At 44.2% G+C, this 16,239-nt stretch overlaps 1 protein-coding gene and 1 long non-coding RNA gene across 5 annotated transcripts in view; both read right to left on the bottom strand.

Moving 5' to 3' along the window:
* LOC307206634 overlaps window positions 1-16,239 on the bottom strand; it is a 153,280-nt gene that overhangs the window by 88,325 nt on the left and 48,716 nt on the right. The gene's annotated exons all lie outside the window — the stretch shown is intronic.
* The window catches only part of TDRD7 (tudor domain containing 7), a 36,662-nt gene that overhangs the window by 8,144 nt on the left and 12,279 nt on the right, over window positions 1-16,239 (bottom strand). For 3 of the 4 annotated variants that reach the window (XM_079959213.1, XM_079959215.1, XM_079959216.1), the window contains 8 exons: window positions 14,410-14,981; window positions 10,160-10,346; window positions 7,979-8,090; window positions 6,448-6,650; window positions 6,224-6,358; window positions 5,258-5,341; window positions 3,409-3,543; window positions 3,174-3,284 (listed from right to left, as the gene is read on the bottom strand). In XM_079959213.1, the coding sequence (XP_079815339.1) occupies window positions 3,174-3,284; window positions 3,409-3,543; window positions 5,258-5,341; window positions 6,224-6,358; window positions 6,448-6,650; window positions 7,979-8,090; window positions 10,160-10,346; window positions 14,410-14,981 (1,539 nt within the window). The remainder of the gene's footprint in view (window positions 1-3,173; window positions 3,285-3,408; window positions 3,544-5,257; window positions 5,342-6,223; window positions 6,359-6,447; window positions 6,651-7,978; window positions 8,091-10,159; window positions 10,347-14,409; window positions 14,982-16,239) is intronic. The other variant, XM_079959214.1, reaches the window with a different exon arrangement.

Here is a 16,239-nt window from a genome sequence, read left to right as displayed (position 1 = left end):
TGCTAAACACACATCAAGTTTGTGTCACTCTTCTTCACTTTAAAATACTCAAAGGAACTTACAATAAAAAAAAGGAACTTAATATTGCATCTTAACTGAACTTGCGGCCTTCCAGATATTGCTAGAGTCCCAATTCCATCAGTCCCAACCAGCATGCCCAGTAGTCAAGGAAGACAAGCGTTTGGGTTAGTCGCCCTTGCATTACAGTAAATCTAGTGCTCAGAACCCTCCCACTGCTCTGCTCTCCCAATGATTTGACAGTACTGGTATGGCATACAAATGTACATTGTTAGATAAATGCTATAACAAGGGTTCTAATATGGACCACAGTAAATTTAAAGTCTACTGAGACATCACTTTCCTGAAGGAGAGTCTCCACCCTGATCATTCAGCCAGGACACTGAGGTCCAACTCCAAAGGCCTTCTGGCGTTTCCCTCTCTGCGAGAAGTGAAATTACAGGGAACCAAGGCAGAAGGCTTTTTCAGTAGTCATGCCCACCCTGTGGAATGCCCTCCCAGCAGATATCAAAGAGTTAAGCAACTATATAAAATTTCGTATATATTTGAAGGCAGCCCGGCTTCAGGAAGCTTTTAATGTTTGATTGTTTCCCTCTTTGCTTTTATATGTATTTATGTGGAAGCAACCCAGAGTGATTGGGGCAACTTAGTCTGATGGGCGAGGTATAAATTATTATTATTATTATTAGTAGTAGTAGTAGTAGTAGTAGTAAGCGCCCCATTAAAATGGGCTGGAAAAGAGAAAAAACACAGTCCAGTGAGCAGCAGAATAAGATACCAGTTTTTACCCCAACACCAGATCCCCGGTTTATCAAATCATTTGCTCAGGGAAGCATTTTGAAGTCAATGCCTTTTCTCTCCTTGCCATAACCTCAAGACAAAATGGAAAATTCCCTCTCATATAACACCAGAATCAAGACCAGCGAGGAACTCCCAAACAAAGTACAGTCAAACCTCGGATCCCGAACGCCTCCGTTTTGGAGCGATTTGGCTCCCGAACGCTGAAAACCCAGAATACTCTGGTTTTTGAAAGTTTTTCTGAAGCTGAATGTCCGACGCAGCTTCTGCTTGAGTGCAATCGGAAGCTGTGCCTCGCTTGTTGGAAGTTTCGGAAGTCGAATGGGCTTCCAGAACGGATTACATCCAACAACCAAGGTTTGACTGTACACAGCAAACAGTGTAGCGCTGCCTGTATTTGGTTCTTGCAGACTGTGATTACCTTCCCAGAGAGTTTGTGAAGATCATTCACTGACCAGTAAGTATACACACTCATTCATTCGGATCTTAGTTTTATTCACTGGTAAGCACAGCCAGAGAGTAACGGAAGCAGCAAACCTCTGTCAACAGTAACATGGGCAGGAGTAGGAGGGAGAAGGAGCTCCAAGGAGGAGGCAGGTCACAGGTCACTTGAGTATTCAAAATGTGCTATATCTATTCTCAGAAAACCTTAAATAAATTCTGTGCAATTCAGTAGTACAGTGGTGCCTCGCAAGACGAAAAGAATCCATTCCGCGAGTCTCTTCGTCTAGCGGTTTTTTTGTCTTGCGAAGCAAGCCCATTGACGGCTTAGCGGATTAGCGCTATTAGCGGCTTATCGGCTTAGCGGATAAGCAGATAAGCGGCTTAGAAAAAAGGGGGGGGGGGGGAAACCAGCAGGAACTTGCAAGACATTTTCGTCTTGCTAAGCAAGCCCATAGGAAATTCGTTTTGCGAAGCACCTCCAAAACGGAAAACCCTTTCATCTAGCGGGTTTTCCGTCTTGCGAGGCATTCGTCTTGCGTGGTACCACTGTATCCCCATATTGCAGGTGGAACAGGGTGAAGACTTAAAGAAGACAGGTCATCTAGAGAGAATGTGGCAAGTGGCGAGATTTAATCCCAGGACTTTCTGGCCCAGAGCTCAGTCTTTCCTACTATTCTAGCTTCCAAGTCAAAACTATCCTTTCTAAGTTAGCTTTCATTACACCCGCCATGGTACTGAAGTCTAGGATGAGATGGAAGTGTGCTGCATGGCACCACTTTAAAATAATAATACAGGGACAGGGGGAAAAAAAATCTGATCACTGTAAGCATGTTTCCTGAAAGATGAATTTCTTTCGACAGGTAGTTGAGAACCTCAGTGTTAGGGCTCCCCTACATCATGATGTCAAAATCCTCAATTTGAAAACAGTATTACAAGGGTGTAAAGGAAAACACTCAGGTGCCCAGGAGGAAAGCACGTTCACGAAGAGAACAAAAGGTGTGCAATAATTCTGGGGAAATTCTCAAATCAGCAGAAAGGAAGAAGCCAAGGACTGCACTGCTCCAACCTAAGTCTGCTGCTCTGCTTTTAACAGAGAAAAAGATGGACCCGGATAACCCTTAGAGCACATCTATGGTTAACACTTTACTTCAAAAAAGTATCTGCACCAGAATCATATTGTAAATGTAATTGTTACGTTATCACAATTCCTCCTACTCTCATGAAGACCTGTGGGTTAGCTGTGTTAGAATTCAGGCTCGGTCAGAGGTATGTGCCTATCTCTCCAGGCACCGGCTGAATTCTTTTGACCTCCCTCCGGCGACTCCCGGCAGGAAAAACACTCGAGGTCTGTTCCGGCGATTTTCCTCAGGCTGTGAGAAAAACACACCAACTGCTTCTCCTCCTCCCTGCTCCCTGCATATCCCCAGGGAGGGGAATCAGACTCAGACAGAAATGTATCTACATGTCTTTATTCCTGTCTTCAGCAGTCATACAGTAAAAGATGTCTGCTCTCTTCAACAAACAGAAACTCCAAACTCCACCCATGTACATCCTGTACAGGTCATATGACACACACTGAGCTCACATCCTGTGCTCAATAAGGAGAATGGACTGCCCCTTTGTTTCCATGGCAACAGTCACATACATCCTGTCTGGCTTTGCAGCCACAAGCAGCTGACTGAGCTGCTAGAGCCTTTACTTGCTGCAGCATTGCTGCTTTAGAATAACAAGCTGTACATGCCAACATCATATGGAGAAATTGTGGCTACAAAAAAGAACTGTTCATCAATCAACGTCCTTCATTTATGACTGCAACAAGCAAAGCACATAAACTAACAGTGGTACAGTTTGGCTTTGCAAGAGACATCCAAGAACATCCTTGAATTTTAAGCAACGAACAGGCGTATTTTTACCTTAATGCTGCAGTCAGGACAATTTAATACTGTGTCTCTCAGCCAAAGCACAGCATCTGGAGTCCACATGCCAATATTAAGAGGAAGGTCAGCCAAGCAGCATTTTGTTGCCTAAAACGATCATACAATATAATTACAAGGATATTCAGGTTACACGGAAATGCACGTGGGTAACAAGGATGATGTCTACACAGCAAGCTCCTGGGAACAATAAGTGATTAACAAAAATTCATACCTGAGGTGGTATTGCAATGACTTCACGCAGAAACGTCGGGGGAATCTCTCTCAGCTCTACTACTTTTACAGATGCTACTGTTCCAGTATCCATAAACTGTACGTCAAGAGCCCGGCTACTATGAACACTGGTTATCTGCATCAAGGAAACGAAGCAAAATACGAGAATGGAGAAACCTATTTTAATACATAGAGTGGAATTCAATGTTGTGCTAAGGTTATCATTCAGTCAGCGGAAGCATTTTTTCTTGCCAGGTAGAACAATCTCTCTTCTCCTCCCCAGCATACCCTTCTGGGGGTTTTCCCAACCCCCCTGGAGCCAATTTTGGGGGAGTGCAGGGGGAAATGGTCCTTTAATCAATTGGGCAGTCCAAGGACCATTATGCTGCCTAAGATTCACCAGACAATCTTGCACTGGTGCCAATTCCAGAGGGCCCTGGGTGCCTGGGCACCCACAAACCTTTCACTGTGGGTGCCCAGCCTTCACCTGCTGCCTGACTTCTGGCTCTCCAGCATTACCAGGGCCTCCACCACAGGGCCGCTGTTGGGGTCCACTACAGGCGTGGACGTGCTCCACCCCCCCCGCTGTCGTGGAAACACGGAAGTGGTGCCAGAAAGCAGCGGCAGCATGTGCACGCAACACGACGTCATGTGCACATGCCACTGGGCACCCTGAGGCTGGGGCCTTAGTCAGCATCTCTGCAATTCTGTAAAACCAGACAGCATAATGCATATTCAGCAGAGCTTTCCAAACTGTGCGTCGCGACACATTAGTGTGTCGGCTGCAGTGTGTAGGTGTGTCATGTGAACATTCCCCACGCTCCTCTCGGGGCTGGAAAGGGGTTAATTTAACCTCCAGTTGGCTAATAAAGCTGAATGACTGTGCTGCAAAAGGATGCAAAACTGTGTTGTGAAATGTTGCATGTCCAAAAAGTGCATCACCAACTTGAAAAGTTTGGAAAGCTCTGGGCTTAAAGCATCTTATTAGCATAGAACTCTTTCCCATTGAAAGATAAAAAGGTTCAAGCCAGTGGTCCACACCAAGGATAAGGAACCTGTGACCCTCCAGGTGAATCCAACTCTCCCCTAGTCAGACATGTAGGCTGGGGCTGACACGGGCTGCAATCCAATAACATCTTTTCAAAGTAAATAAATATGTCACAGTGCCACATTTAGGTAAGTATACAAGGCAATGAAACAAAACCAGGGCACAGTACAAAAAAGCCTCCCATCTAGATGCTGGAACAGCTGAATCCAACAACATCTACCATTCAGAGCCTAGACTATGCAAGTCCCACTTTGTGGGGAGCCCCATATATATATATTTTCACAGCGAAAAGGAACCAAGCTTCTTAGAAATCTGAAGGTGAAGGACATGTCAGCTACTGAACCCAAGGCTGAGATCAGTATAAATTGCAGACAGCAACTTACCAGCCATCTCTGAGAAGCAGCAAGCAAACATTTCACAACTAGTTTTCAGCTTTGGGTTCCATTCTACTTATTTCACTAGCTGCCAGTTTCTCAAATATTTAAGCTTGAAGCAGTCTTCACTTAATTAAAACTCTTTCCTATAATAATATGCGAAGTGGGAGAGACTGTTCCATCCCATGGCACTGTCAGGATTCTGCTTCACCAGAAACTGGCTCATGAAAACCGCAACAAACTGTGCGCTTATTGTTAACTAATGGCAGTGGCATTGCTTAAACCCATTAAATAGTACAAGGTAGCTAAAACCCCAAATTTTAGTCTAGAATTCAATGTACAAATAAGTAGCCCATTTAGAATATCAGAGAATTAGAATATTTGAACCTTTTTTGCAGTTCATTTGTTAGTGACACCACATGCCCTACCTCCACACGTGCCCACTTTCCTTTACAGTTAAGCAGACAGATCTTGCCACAGTAGGGGAGCGATACCGAATGCTCTGTTACCTGCTGGAACAAAGAAGCAAAGCCTTTTTAAGTCACAATGCAGCAGCCAATGTGCAGGTAAGGAGTGCATTATAGCTCAAGCAAGTTACCAAAAGGGAGAACATTATCTAACCCTACCTGCAGCAATTCCGCTATATAGATTTCTTCCCCAAAATACTAGCACACACATTGATGAGTTACCTTCAGATTTCCACTCTGGTAAGGGAAGCACCAGAGAAACGATTAAGAACCACCGAGAAGCCAGGAACAAGCATCACTATCAATCTCCGAAAATATGCATCTTGTACTTTCTAGACATATACAGTGCTACAAAAATGCCTCTGGGGTTGCTCTTCGCTGGTTTCCCCAAATTTGGGTTTCTAGCTGTTTCTGGGCTACAGGTCCCATCATCTGCAACCACAGGTCCTGCTAGTGAGGGATGATGGGAGTTGTAGTCTAACAACAGCTGGAGACCCAAGTTTGGGAAACTGTGCTCTATGGGATCACCTGCCCTGAAATGGCTAGCGCACAGTTGGCCTAATCAAACAAAACAACAATTATTACTGAAGATCCCTATTTTATTGCACAATATGGTGTGGATAGCGCAAGCTGGATTTATCTGTAAAAAGGCATGAGCATGAAAATTGCTTTGGGGATTTCAGGACTGAACTACTTTTCCTGACATTACAAGGATTTCCATGTATGAAAATATGGAGCATGATATTTAATACTGCAAGACACGACAGCTGGGCAGCTAGTAAATACGTGAACAGCAAAAGTGTGTGGTGTTCACTCAGCAAGAATGAATGATTAGGAACCTTAGCGTTCTTCATTTGTGAACAAAGGGGTTGTTAGGTGACTTTTGTGAATGTACAGTTGGCAACCAAAATTAAAAGCAAGATTCACCTTGTGGTGGAAGTAATTTTCCAGCTTCTGCAAAGCTTCAGAGAGCTTGGTCAGGCCCTTTGATGGCACTTGACAATATAAAGTTCCATCCGAACAGACATTGGTTACTCGGACATTTGTATAGAGCGCATCTACCTGTTAAAAACAAAACATGCATTTGGGATGATACAACCTAAGTGCCTTCAAGTCATCTTACTGGTTTTACAAGCAGATGAAAACAGTACCTGAAGGCGAAGCTCAAGAGATTTATCACAAAGCGCCTTCAGGCAAGAAGCGTTGATGTTGATGTCATCCTCTCCTGAAGTATCGTACAGGATGACAAGGGGAATGTCATTTTTCTCTAGTATTTCGACAGCAAATATCTTGCCACAGGTTTGAGACTCCACCACTTTCACCATCACAGGGTCGTCCGAGAAGGATTCTAACCCTAAAGCAAGGAAGTCAAGAGGAGAGTATAGGTTCTGCGGACATCTCCGAAAGAGATCTTCTTGCCTCAGCATGGCTGCTTGGACTCTCATTGCTTATGGCAAAAATGGGGGAGTGTTCCACTTGTTTGGTGGACCTGAATTCTCTTGATGCTTATTCTATCCATCTAATGTATACAATCACCTGAGTCCCCCTACACCTTAGAGCTACTTGCTTTAAGCAAGTCTGTAACCCTTACTACTCTAAAAATGTATTTGCATGCCTGTTGAAGGCACGCAAGCCAGAAAGAAGGGTGGCCGATTAAGATTTCCAGTGGTACAAGGCAGGGCTTCAGTACTCTTAAGACTTCCTCCTCAGACCTAGCAAATCAGAATTATGCAAAATATGTGAGAAATTACACACAGTAATTGACACATCAAAATATTTGCAGGGATATAGGATTATTGTTGTCGTTTAGTTGTGTCCGACTCTTCGTGACCCCATGGACCAGAGCACGCCAGGCACTTCTGTCTTCCACTGCCTCCTGCTTTTAAAATATAGGCTTATATTTTAAAAGCAGAAACCACACTATGCTTCACGGGGGCTGTCATCTCCCCCACCACACAAAGATGCCTGTAGAACAGAGAGGTGCTCTTTCAAGGCATACAAAGAAGAAATTCCAATTTCAGACTCCTAGTGGCTGTGCAGTCATTAATGTCCCATGCATCTTGTGCTATTGTTTTACTTTGAAAAACAACAACAACAACAACAACAACAAAAACACTACTTATTACATTTATTTCTTGCCTTTCCTCCAGTGAACTCAAGGCAACATACATAGTTCCTTCCCCTTTTTTTTTCTCTTAACAACCCTGGGATGTAATCGCTCAGCCTAACCTACAATTAGCCCAAGTCACACAGGGAGCTTCATGGATGAGTGGGGATTTGAAACCAAGCCTCCCCAGTCTTAGCCCAACACTCTGCTACATCACACTGGATACACTAATATTGTTTCCTGTCATGTCTGTTTGCATAGTTAAAATGCACCAAATAAGAATATGCACTTTACTATACCAGAGGTTTTTTTATTTTTAAAAGGACACACACCTTCCACTGGAGTAAGTACAAATTGCAAGGAAACATATTCATAGGGAAAACCCACCACTCTTTATGCTGTTGCACCCACTCTTTACTATAAAATCTGCAAGATGGCACTGCCAGGTGGGGCAGTCCTTTCCAATCCCAGCTGGCAATATTTGGAGTTAGGCACAGCCTTCCTTCCTTCTCCCAGTTTGTAGTACATTCAAACTGCTTCTGTAGTCACGCTGAAGGCTAAGGCACATCTCTTACCTGCTAGTTTGCATTTTGAAGCCTGGAACGGCAGTGAATAGAATTGCTTGGCTAGTTTGCACACTCTGGTATTCTCAATGGTTTCACTAAAGCCATAATCAACGTAGCATACCTAGTGACGGAACAAGGACAGAAAGACACAGCCATGTTATATAAGGAAGACTTATTCATTGGTCACATTACTGGTGCTACAACATGTTGGCCCTGTTCTCTTTCCTGCCGTAGTTCAGCACGGTGCTAGATTTGCTCCAGCAATGCAAGCATTTATGCTTGTTTGATAGAGCCATTTGTTCTCTCCTCCCTATGTGCGCTGTTCCAGGGGTTTTCCTGACCCCCGCAGAGCCAACGGGGTGGGGTGGGGGAGCATTGCTTCATTAGTGGAAGTCCTTGGGCAGGCTTCTGCTGGTGGGACTAGTTAGCTGAATCTGGCCCTGAATATCCAAGATCCCTCCTTATAGGCCTCCGTGCAGTGAAAAATTGAATGTTTGCTTTCCTATTCGAGGCTGCCATCCTAAGCCATAAGTACTATGAAATCACATGGAGATTCGCAGCTTACAGTTGAGGCTGATGGAAGGGCACTTACCATGTTATTCATACAGAGAAATGCCCTTATTGCAGAAATCCTAAGCCTTCATCGGAGGCACAACGAGCCTTTTCCCATATATATAAAGAACAAGTCACCCAAGTAGTGTTTAATGTTTCTGAGTGTATAGATGAGAAGATAACCACTTGTCAGTATGCTGGGGAGAGCCCATGAACAAGGAGGATGTGGTAGTAGCAAGTTGTACTCCTCACCGGTCTCTTACTGATCCCTTCTCCTCCTCCTCATATAGACAGAATTGCAGTCAGTAAAATCCACAAACACTTGTATGACCTGATCTCTACAGTCATACCTCCGGTTGCGAAAGCTGCAGGTTGCGTGTTTTCAGGTTACGGACTGTGCCGAACAAGGAAGTACCGGAATGGGTTACTTCTGGGTTTTGGTGCTCGTGCAGAAACGCTAAATCGTGCTTTGTGCATGCACAGAAGCGCCAAATCGAATCATGCGCATGCGCAGTGCTGCAGGTTGCGAACATGCCTCCCGCACGGATCATGTTCGCAACCCGAGGTATGACTGTACAGTGGTGCCTCGGAAGACGAAAAGAATCCGTTCCGCGATTCTCTTCGTCTAGCGGTTTTTTCGTCTTGCAAAGCAAGCCCACTGACGGATTAGCGGATTAGCGCTATTAGAGGCTTAGCGGCTTTTAGCGGCTTATCGGTTTAGCGGATTAGAAAAAGGGGGGGGGGAAGGGGGAAAAACCCGCAGGAACTCGCAAGACATTTTTGTCTTGCGAAGCAAGCCCATAGGAAATTCATTTTGCAAAGCACCTCCAAAACGGAAAACTCTTTCGTCTAGCGAGTTTTCCGTCTTGCGAGGCATTTATCTTGCGGGGCACCACTGTATTTCCCTCCTTGTTCAGCTCCTCGACTCAAAGAAGCCAAGAGGGACTGAACAGTGCATCGGGGGTAGGGGGTTGGCATCAACATCTTAGATGACAGCTGGCAAGAGAGAGAGGTTTTGCCATCACTCCAGCCACCCTGGTCCGTTTTGCATGTATTGGGGATCCTGGAATGAAAGGGAAGCAGTGATCCTCTTCTCTAGCCAGTTTCTGAATTTGTACACATGACTGATGCAAGTCAAATAGATCTGGTGGCTGAGTCAGTTGAACCCCCTAACGTTTTGCTGACTGCAGTAGGAACATCAGACCCCACGCATCCTCTCTCAAACACTACTAACTACGAGCTTGTAAGCAGAAGCAGTAGATGAAAGGCATTTTTGACCAGATCTAAAAGATCCACAGCTCCATTTTCATCTGAATCTAAAGAGAGCAATTGTAATCCAACAAAAAAATCACTGCATCGTATTACTATGCTGAGATCTCCCAGAAAGGCTCTGTTCTTGGTCATTTGCTAGAGCCCAAATGCTGCAATTATTAGTTTGCCTTAGAAGAATTAAACACTCCTCACCTACCCAAAAAAACCCTTAGAAGACATTATCATTATTATTTATTTAAGCAAATATTATCCTACTTTCCCACTTTGTAAGAAGTGTCCAAGGCAGCTATCGCAATCAACAGATAGAGACCAGCACTTTCATCTGATTTTAACACCATTTTTACTACAGAAACCTACAGCACTTGCCTTTATCCTATTGCCGTCTGTCGAAGTAATCTGTGCACGTAGCCAAGCATCTTCTACTGCAGGCACAGCAACAACCTGTCCAACTTTAGGAGACTGTATTTGCAAACCTGAGGGGTTCCGACCATACCAATCCTTCATCTGCTCTTCCATTAATTCCTGGGCAGCAGAATAGTCTTTGCCCACATACCTACAGGATTTCAAGCAGAAATGATAGTTGGTATAAATCACAACAACAAAAGTGGTAACAAGTGCAAAAGTGTTTACGTAATCAAAGCGTTATGTAACATATCTCCCCTACCCCAAAATAATTTTAAGGCAAAAAGGGTGTAGAAACAGATTAGAGCAGGATGTATGTGGGCTAGATTCTAAGAGTGCACGCTTACACAGCGGAATACATATACCTGGTGTAGACATTAAAGAAGACAGTTTACATGCTATTTTGTGAACAAGTGAGTTTTTTAAAGCCTTAGATCTCCTCTTAAACTGAAGTGTGTAATCCTAGAACTTTCTTGCTTCTTGAAAAAGGAATGTATGGAATTACATGAGAGCATAGGTAAAGGTACCCCTGACCGTTAGGTCCAGTCGTGATGACTCTAGGGTTGCACACTTATCTCGCACTATAGGCCGAGGGAGCCAGCGTACAGCTTCTGGGTCATCTGGCCAGCATGACTAAGCTGCTTCTGGCGAACCAGAGCAGCGCACGGAAATGCTGTTTACCTTCCTGCCGGAGCGGTACCTATTGATCTACTTGCACTTTGACATGCTTTCAAACTGCTAGGTGGGCAGGAGCAGGGACCAAGCAACGGGAGCTCACCCCGTTGCGGGGATTCAAACCGCCGACCTTCTAATCGGCAAGTCCTAGGCTCTGTGGTTTAACCCACAGAGCCACCCGCGTCCCTACATGACAGCATAGGTGTGTGCAAATTCAATTTCACTGCAAAGAGTCGAAAGATTTCACATATTCCCAATATTTACACCAACTCTGTTACTGCTGGGTTTTTTTGGGGAATAATATTCATAATTTGTCCAAGTGTTCAAAAGCAAATGTGCACTAGGCAGGTAATGGACTCCATTGTTGATACAGTCAAACCTTGGTTCCTGAATGCCTGTTATCATACGTTTCAGCTCCCAAACACCGAAAACCCAGAAGTAAATGCTCTGGTTTTTGAAACCTGAATGTCCGGAGTGGCTTCCGCTTGCAGGCAAGAAGCTCTTGCAACCGATCGGCAGCCAAACTTCAGTTGTTGAACGTTTCTGAAGTCGAACGGTCTTCCGGAACAGATTACATTCGACAACCGAGGTTTGACTGTATGCCAAATTGTCCCAAGGTAAGAGTGGCTTATGACAATCTGTCATTAAAGGTAAAGGTAAAGGGACCCCTGACCATTAGGTCCAGTCGTGGCCGACTCTGGGGTTGCGGCGCTCATCTTGCTTTATTGGCCGAGGGAGCTGGCGTACAGGTTCCGGGTCATGTGGCCAGCATGACTAAGCCGCTTCTGGTGAACCAGAGCAGCACACGGAAACACTGTTTACCTTCCAGCCGGAACGGTACCTATTTACTTGCACTTTGAATTGCTTTCAGACTGCTAGGTTGGCAGGAGCAGGGACCGAGCAACGGGAACTCACCCTGTCGCGGGGATTCGAACTGCCGACTTTCTGATCGGCAAGCCCTAGGCTCTGTGGTTTAACCCACAGCGCCACCCACGTCCCAATCTGTCATTACAAGACTGCAAATCAACCGCATGTGGCAGACACCTCAAAAGAGACACCTCTCTTCCCGAAAGAAGAGAGCCAAGGCAGAGAGTGCAAATTAAGTGAATTAATGGCAGCTCTTTCTGTTTCACATACTTACTATCCAATAGCTCTGATTGCAACTAAGCAAAGTACATGCACAATGCTCTGGCCGTGGAGCTTACATGCATATACTTTGCGTGCCCTTTGTCTACATCATGACAAGGTAGTGTGTGGGCATGCGAGGGCAGCAAGCAAAATCACTTGCTCAAAGGCTAAGGAAACAATTTTATACACACTTATTTGGAAAAAAAGTCCCACTGAACAAAGTGGAATTTACTTCTGAGTAAATATGCATGGGATTGAGCTCCAATAAATGTTGAGAAGAGATGGTAGTTGCTGAATAAAAAAGTTTCAACAAGTAAATTGTCCATTGTCCTGGTTGGTAAAGTTATAAATAATAGTGATTTCACAATTGAACACATTCTAGATAGTCTGAGGGCTAAGAACACAACCTTGTACTCTTATGGGCTCAGTGGAGGATCCTGCCACAATATAGGAATGTGTCATCTACATCCTCGAATTTACTAGTCCCTAGGTCCAATAGGAAGTTCATACTTATGAACTTCCTACTGGACCAAGGGACTATTAAATACTTGTGTCATTTGCAATGTTTAACCTCAGAAGTTCAAAGATTACCATAATAAAGGACAAAAGTGGTAAGGACCTAACAGAAGCAGAAGACATCAAGAAGAGGTGGCAAGAATACACAGAGGAAATATACCAGAAAGATATGGATGTCTCGTACACCCCAGGTAGTGGGGTTGCTGACCTTGAGCCAGACATCCTGGAGAGTGAAGTTAAATGGGCCTTAGAAAGCACTGCAAATAACAAGGCCAGTGGAAGTGATGGTATTCCAGCTGAACTATTTAAAATTTTAAAAGATGATGCTGTTAAGGTGCTACACTCAATATGCCAGCAAGTTTGGAAAACTCAGCAGTGGCCAGAGGATTGGAGAAGATCAGTCTACATCCCAATCCCAAAGAAGGGCAGTGCCAAAGAATGCTCCAACTACCGCACAATTTCACTCATTTCACACGCTAGCAAGGTTATGCTTAAAATTCCACAAGGAAGGCTCAAGCAGTATGTGGACCGAGAACTCCCAGAAGTGCAAGCTGGATTTAGAAGAGGCAGAGGAACCAGAGACCAAATTGCAAACATGCGCTGGATTATGGAGAAAGCTAGAGAGTTCCAGAAAGACATCTACTTCTGCTTCATTGACTATGCAAAAGCCTTTGACTGTGTCGACCACAGCAAACTATGGCAAGCTCTTAAAGAAATGGGAGTGCCTGATCACCTCATCTGTCTCCTGAGAAATCTCTATGTGGGACAAGAAGCTACAGTTAGAACTGGATATGGAACAACTGATTGGTTCAAAATTGGGAAAGGAGTACGACAAGGCTGTATATTGTCTCCCTGCTTATTTAACTCATATGCAGAATTCATCATGCGAAAGGCTGGGCTGGATGAATCCGAAGCCAGAATTAAAATTGCAGGAAGAAATATCAACAACCTCAGATATGCAGATGACACAACCTTGATGGCAGAAAGTGAGGAGGAATTAAATAAGCTTTTATTGAGGGTGAAAGAGGAGAGCGCAAAATATGGTCTGAAGCTCAACATCAAAAAAACGAAGATCATGGCCACTGGTCCCATCACCTCCTGGCAAATAGAAGGAGAAGAAATGGAGGCAGTGAGAGATTTTACTTTCTTGGGCTCCATGATCACTGCAGATGGTGACAGCAGCCACGAAATTAAGAGACGCCTGCTTCTTGGGAGGAAAGCAATGACAAACCTAGACAGCATCTTAAAAAGTAGAGACATCACCTTGCCAACAAAGGTCCGTATAGTAAAAGCTATGGTTTTCCCAGTAGTGATGTATGGAAGCGAGAGCTGGACCATAAAGAAGGCAGATCGCCGAAGAATTGATTCCTTTGAATTATGGTGCTGGAGGAGACTCTTGAGAGTCCCATGGACTGCAAGAAGAACAAACCGATCCATTCTTAAGGAAATCAGCCCTGAGTGCTCACTGGAAGGACAGATCGTGAAGCTGAGGCTCCAATACTGGCGTGCTCTGGTCCATGGGGTCACGAAGAGTCGGACACGACTAAACGACTAAACAACAACAACAACAACAACCTCAGAAGTTGGCTTCTGGCCACTCTTTTGTGAAGAAAAGGCTCCCTCGGTTCAGTTAAGAGATTTTAAGCTTAAATATGTTGATAACAAATGGAGTGTGCACTCCAATACACACTTAATGAGACTTTGTTCTAAGCAGACATGCACAAGATGGTCCTGTCAGACCGTATTTTTAAAGTGAACACCAGAGTAAATCTTTAGATTTTTCATTTTCTTAATCTGTTCTCCTTCAATTGAATGGCTGGTGTGCTGACAGTTGAAGAGATAACCCCATTGCACTACTACAGGAGTATTAGGGAAGACCGGGACAATAATCTTACCTGACAACAACTTCATTTGTTGAGCTCAGTTCCACCACCAGCACAGATGGTGATGTTTCTGCTGGGATAATTAACGGAGGCACGGTCATGTTCTCCGAATACTCCTCTTGGGATTCGTGCTTGATCGTGGTGGGATGCTGCTCGGCTGGTCTTGCTAGAACTTCATTTGCGTGGGTTTTGTCAGTCACATTCTGGTTCTCGTCCGTGTGCTTTTTCGACTTTGCATAGAGAATGGCCTTTTTGGGGTTGCCAGATATGTAATCCACTGAACATATATCCGAGAGGGCGTCAAGACTTTTCAGAATATCCTGAGGTAATGGTGCTTTGTATGTGTCTTCGTACACTTTGGGGAGAGCATTCGCCCAAAGGCCATTGGAATATTTTAACAAGATGGCGGCAATTTTCTGCTTGAAATCCTCCTGGGGCGCATCTACTTTGGTCTCTACAGTCTGTTTTACTAAGGGGGGCTGAAGGCTTCCTTCTTGGCTTGAGACACCCTTCACCAAAGGTTGTGTTTTTGCAGCAGGGTAGAGGAATATATCCCTAAGGCCACCAGAACATACCTTCTCTGTCTTTTGAGAGAAAGCAGGAGGGTTACAAAAACAGCTACGTTACTGAATTGGAGCATTGCGGGCAATTCAAAAGTGGTTTCCACACGTGTCTGTAGACGGGCCATTTACTTCTAAGTACACCGACCACCATCGGTTTTGACTAACCTTTTGTTTTCTCACCACCTCGTCACATTCACTCACCCCTACATGAAACAGCTTTGTTTTTTGCAGCCGTACTAAAAACCTTGTCAAATTAGCACAGGCTTGTGTCATCTCAACAGCAAAAAAATTATACTGTGCTTTTCCAACTGTGGTTGAATTTGATTTAGTTTTAGATCTCCAGGTAGTTTAAAACAGGACTAATTTCACCCTTACGAAAATAAGTGGGGCTCATGGTCAAGCACTGTTCAATTGCTCAAGGTGTCCCTCTTACAAACATTGCTTATCTTTAACAACTGAAGCTTGCTGTTATTCATACATGTATTTACATGCAGGTCCTGCTACTCGCCCTCTCACTATGTGAAAATTCACTTATCCAAACAAAGAATTATGCCCAAACTTTGCAATACACTCCACAGATTCAGCTATCCGAACATCCAGTATTTGCCCACTTCCTTGCTTGTGTTTTGCTGGAAGAAACCATGTGGGGGGGGGGGGAGGGAGATTGAACAAATCAAGGAGTAGGAGAGATCGGATAAATAAGTTTTCCTTTGTCTCTTCTGCTGGTCGGCTATAGCTGTTTCAGGAAGAAACCATGGAGAGAGGGCAGGGGGAGAGATTGGATAAATCCCCAATTAGAAATGTTCCCATAGGAACCAATGGAAATTGTGGACTCATTATGTGAGTTATGAACATTTCCCGGGAACGCATTGCTTTTGGGAAGTGGGACCTGCGTGTATTTGGGTATAAATGAGCAGATGATTGGAATATTTGAAAGTGTGCTTAGGCTTGTGCTAAGATGCTCACGTATTTTAAGAACTGAGAAGTATTCAGTACGGCTACAGACTGATGAAAGCAAAAAGATTATAGCTTATCTGCATTCCACCCAAACTGGCTGGTATGTCAACATGCTGATACACTACTTATAAATAACATTTATTATATCTATTTAAGAGTATAATGGCAAATGTAAGAGCAGAAAACCATATGTGTGCTCATATATGCATTCTGATTAGCATTTTTAAATGAGGGTGAAATCTACCTTTATTGCATGCAAAATGGAAAAGCACTCAAAATGAACAGTCTGAAACTGGCTTACAGTAGATGAAAGGTAGTCAAC

The sequence above is a fragment of the Podarcis cretensis genome, assembly GCF_951804945.1.
Source record: "Podarcis cretensis genome assembly, chromosome: 17".
Taxonomy (NCBI): domain Eukaryota; kingdom Metazoa; phylum Chordata; class Lepidosauria; order Squamata; family Lacertidae; genus Podarcis; species Podarcis cretensis.
The sequence above is the reverse complement of the archived record's forward strand: the minus strand, read 5'-3'. Positions and strand labels throughout refer to the sequence as shown.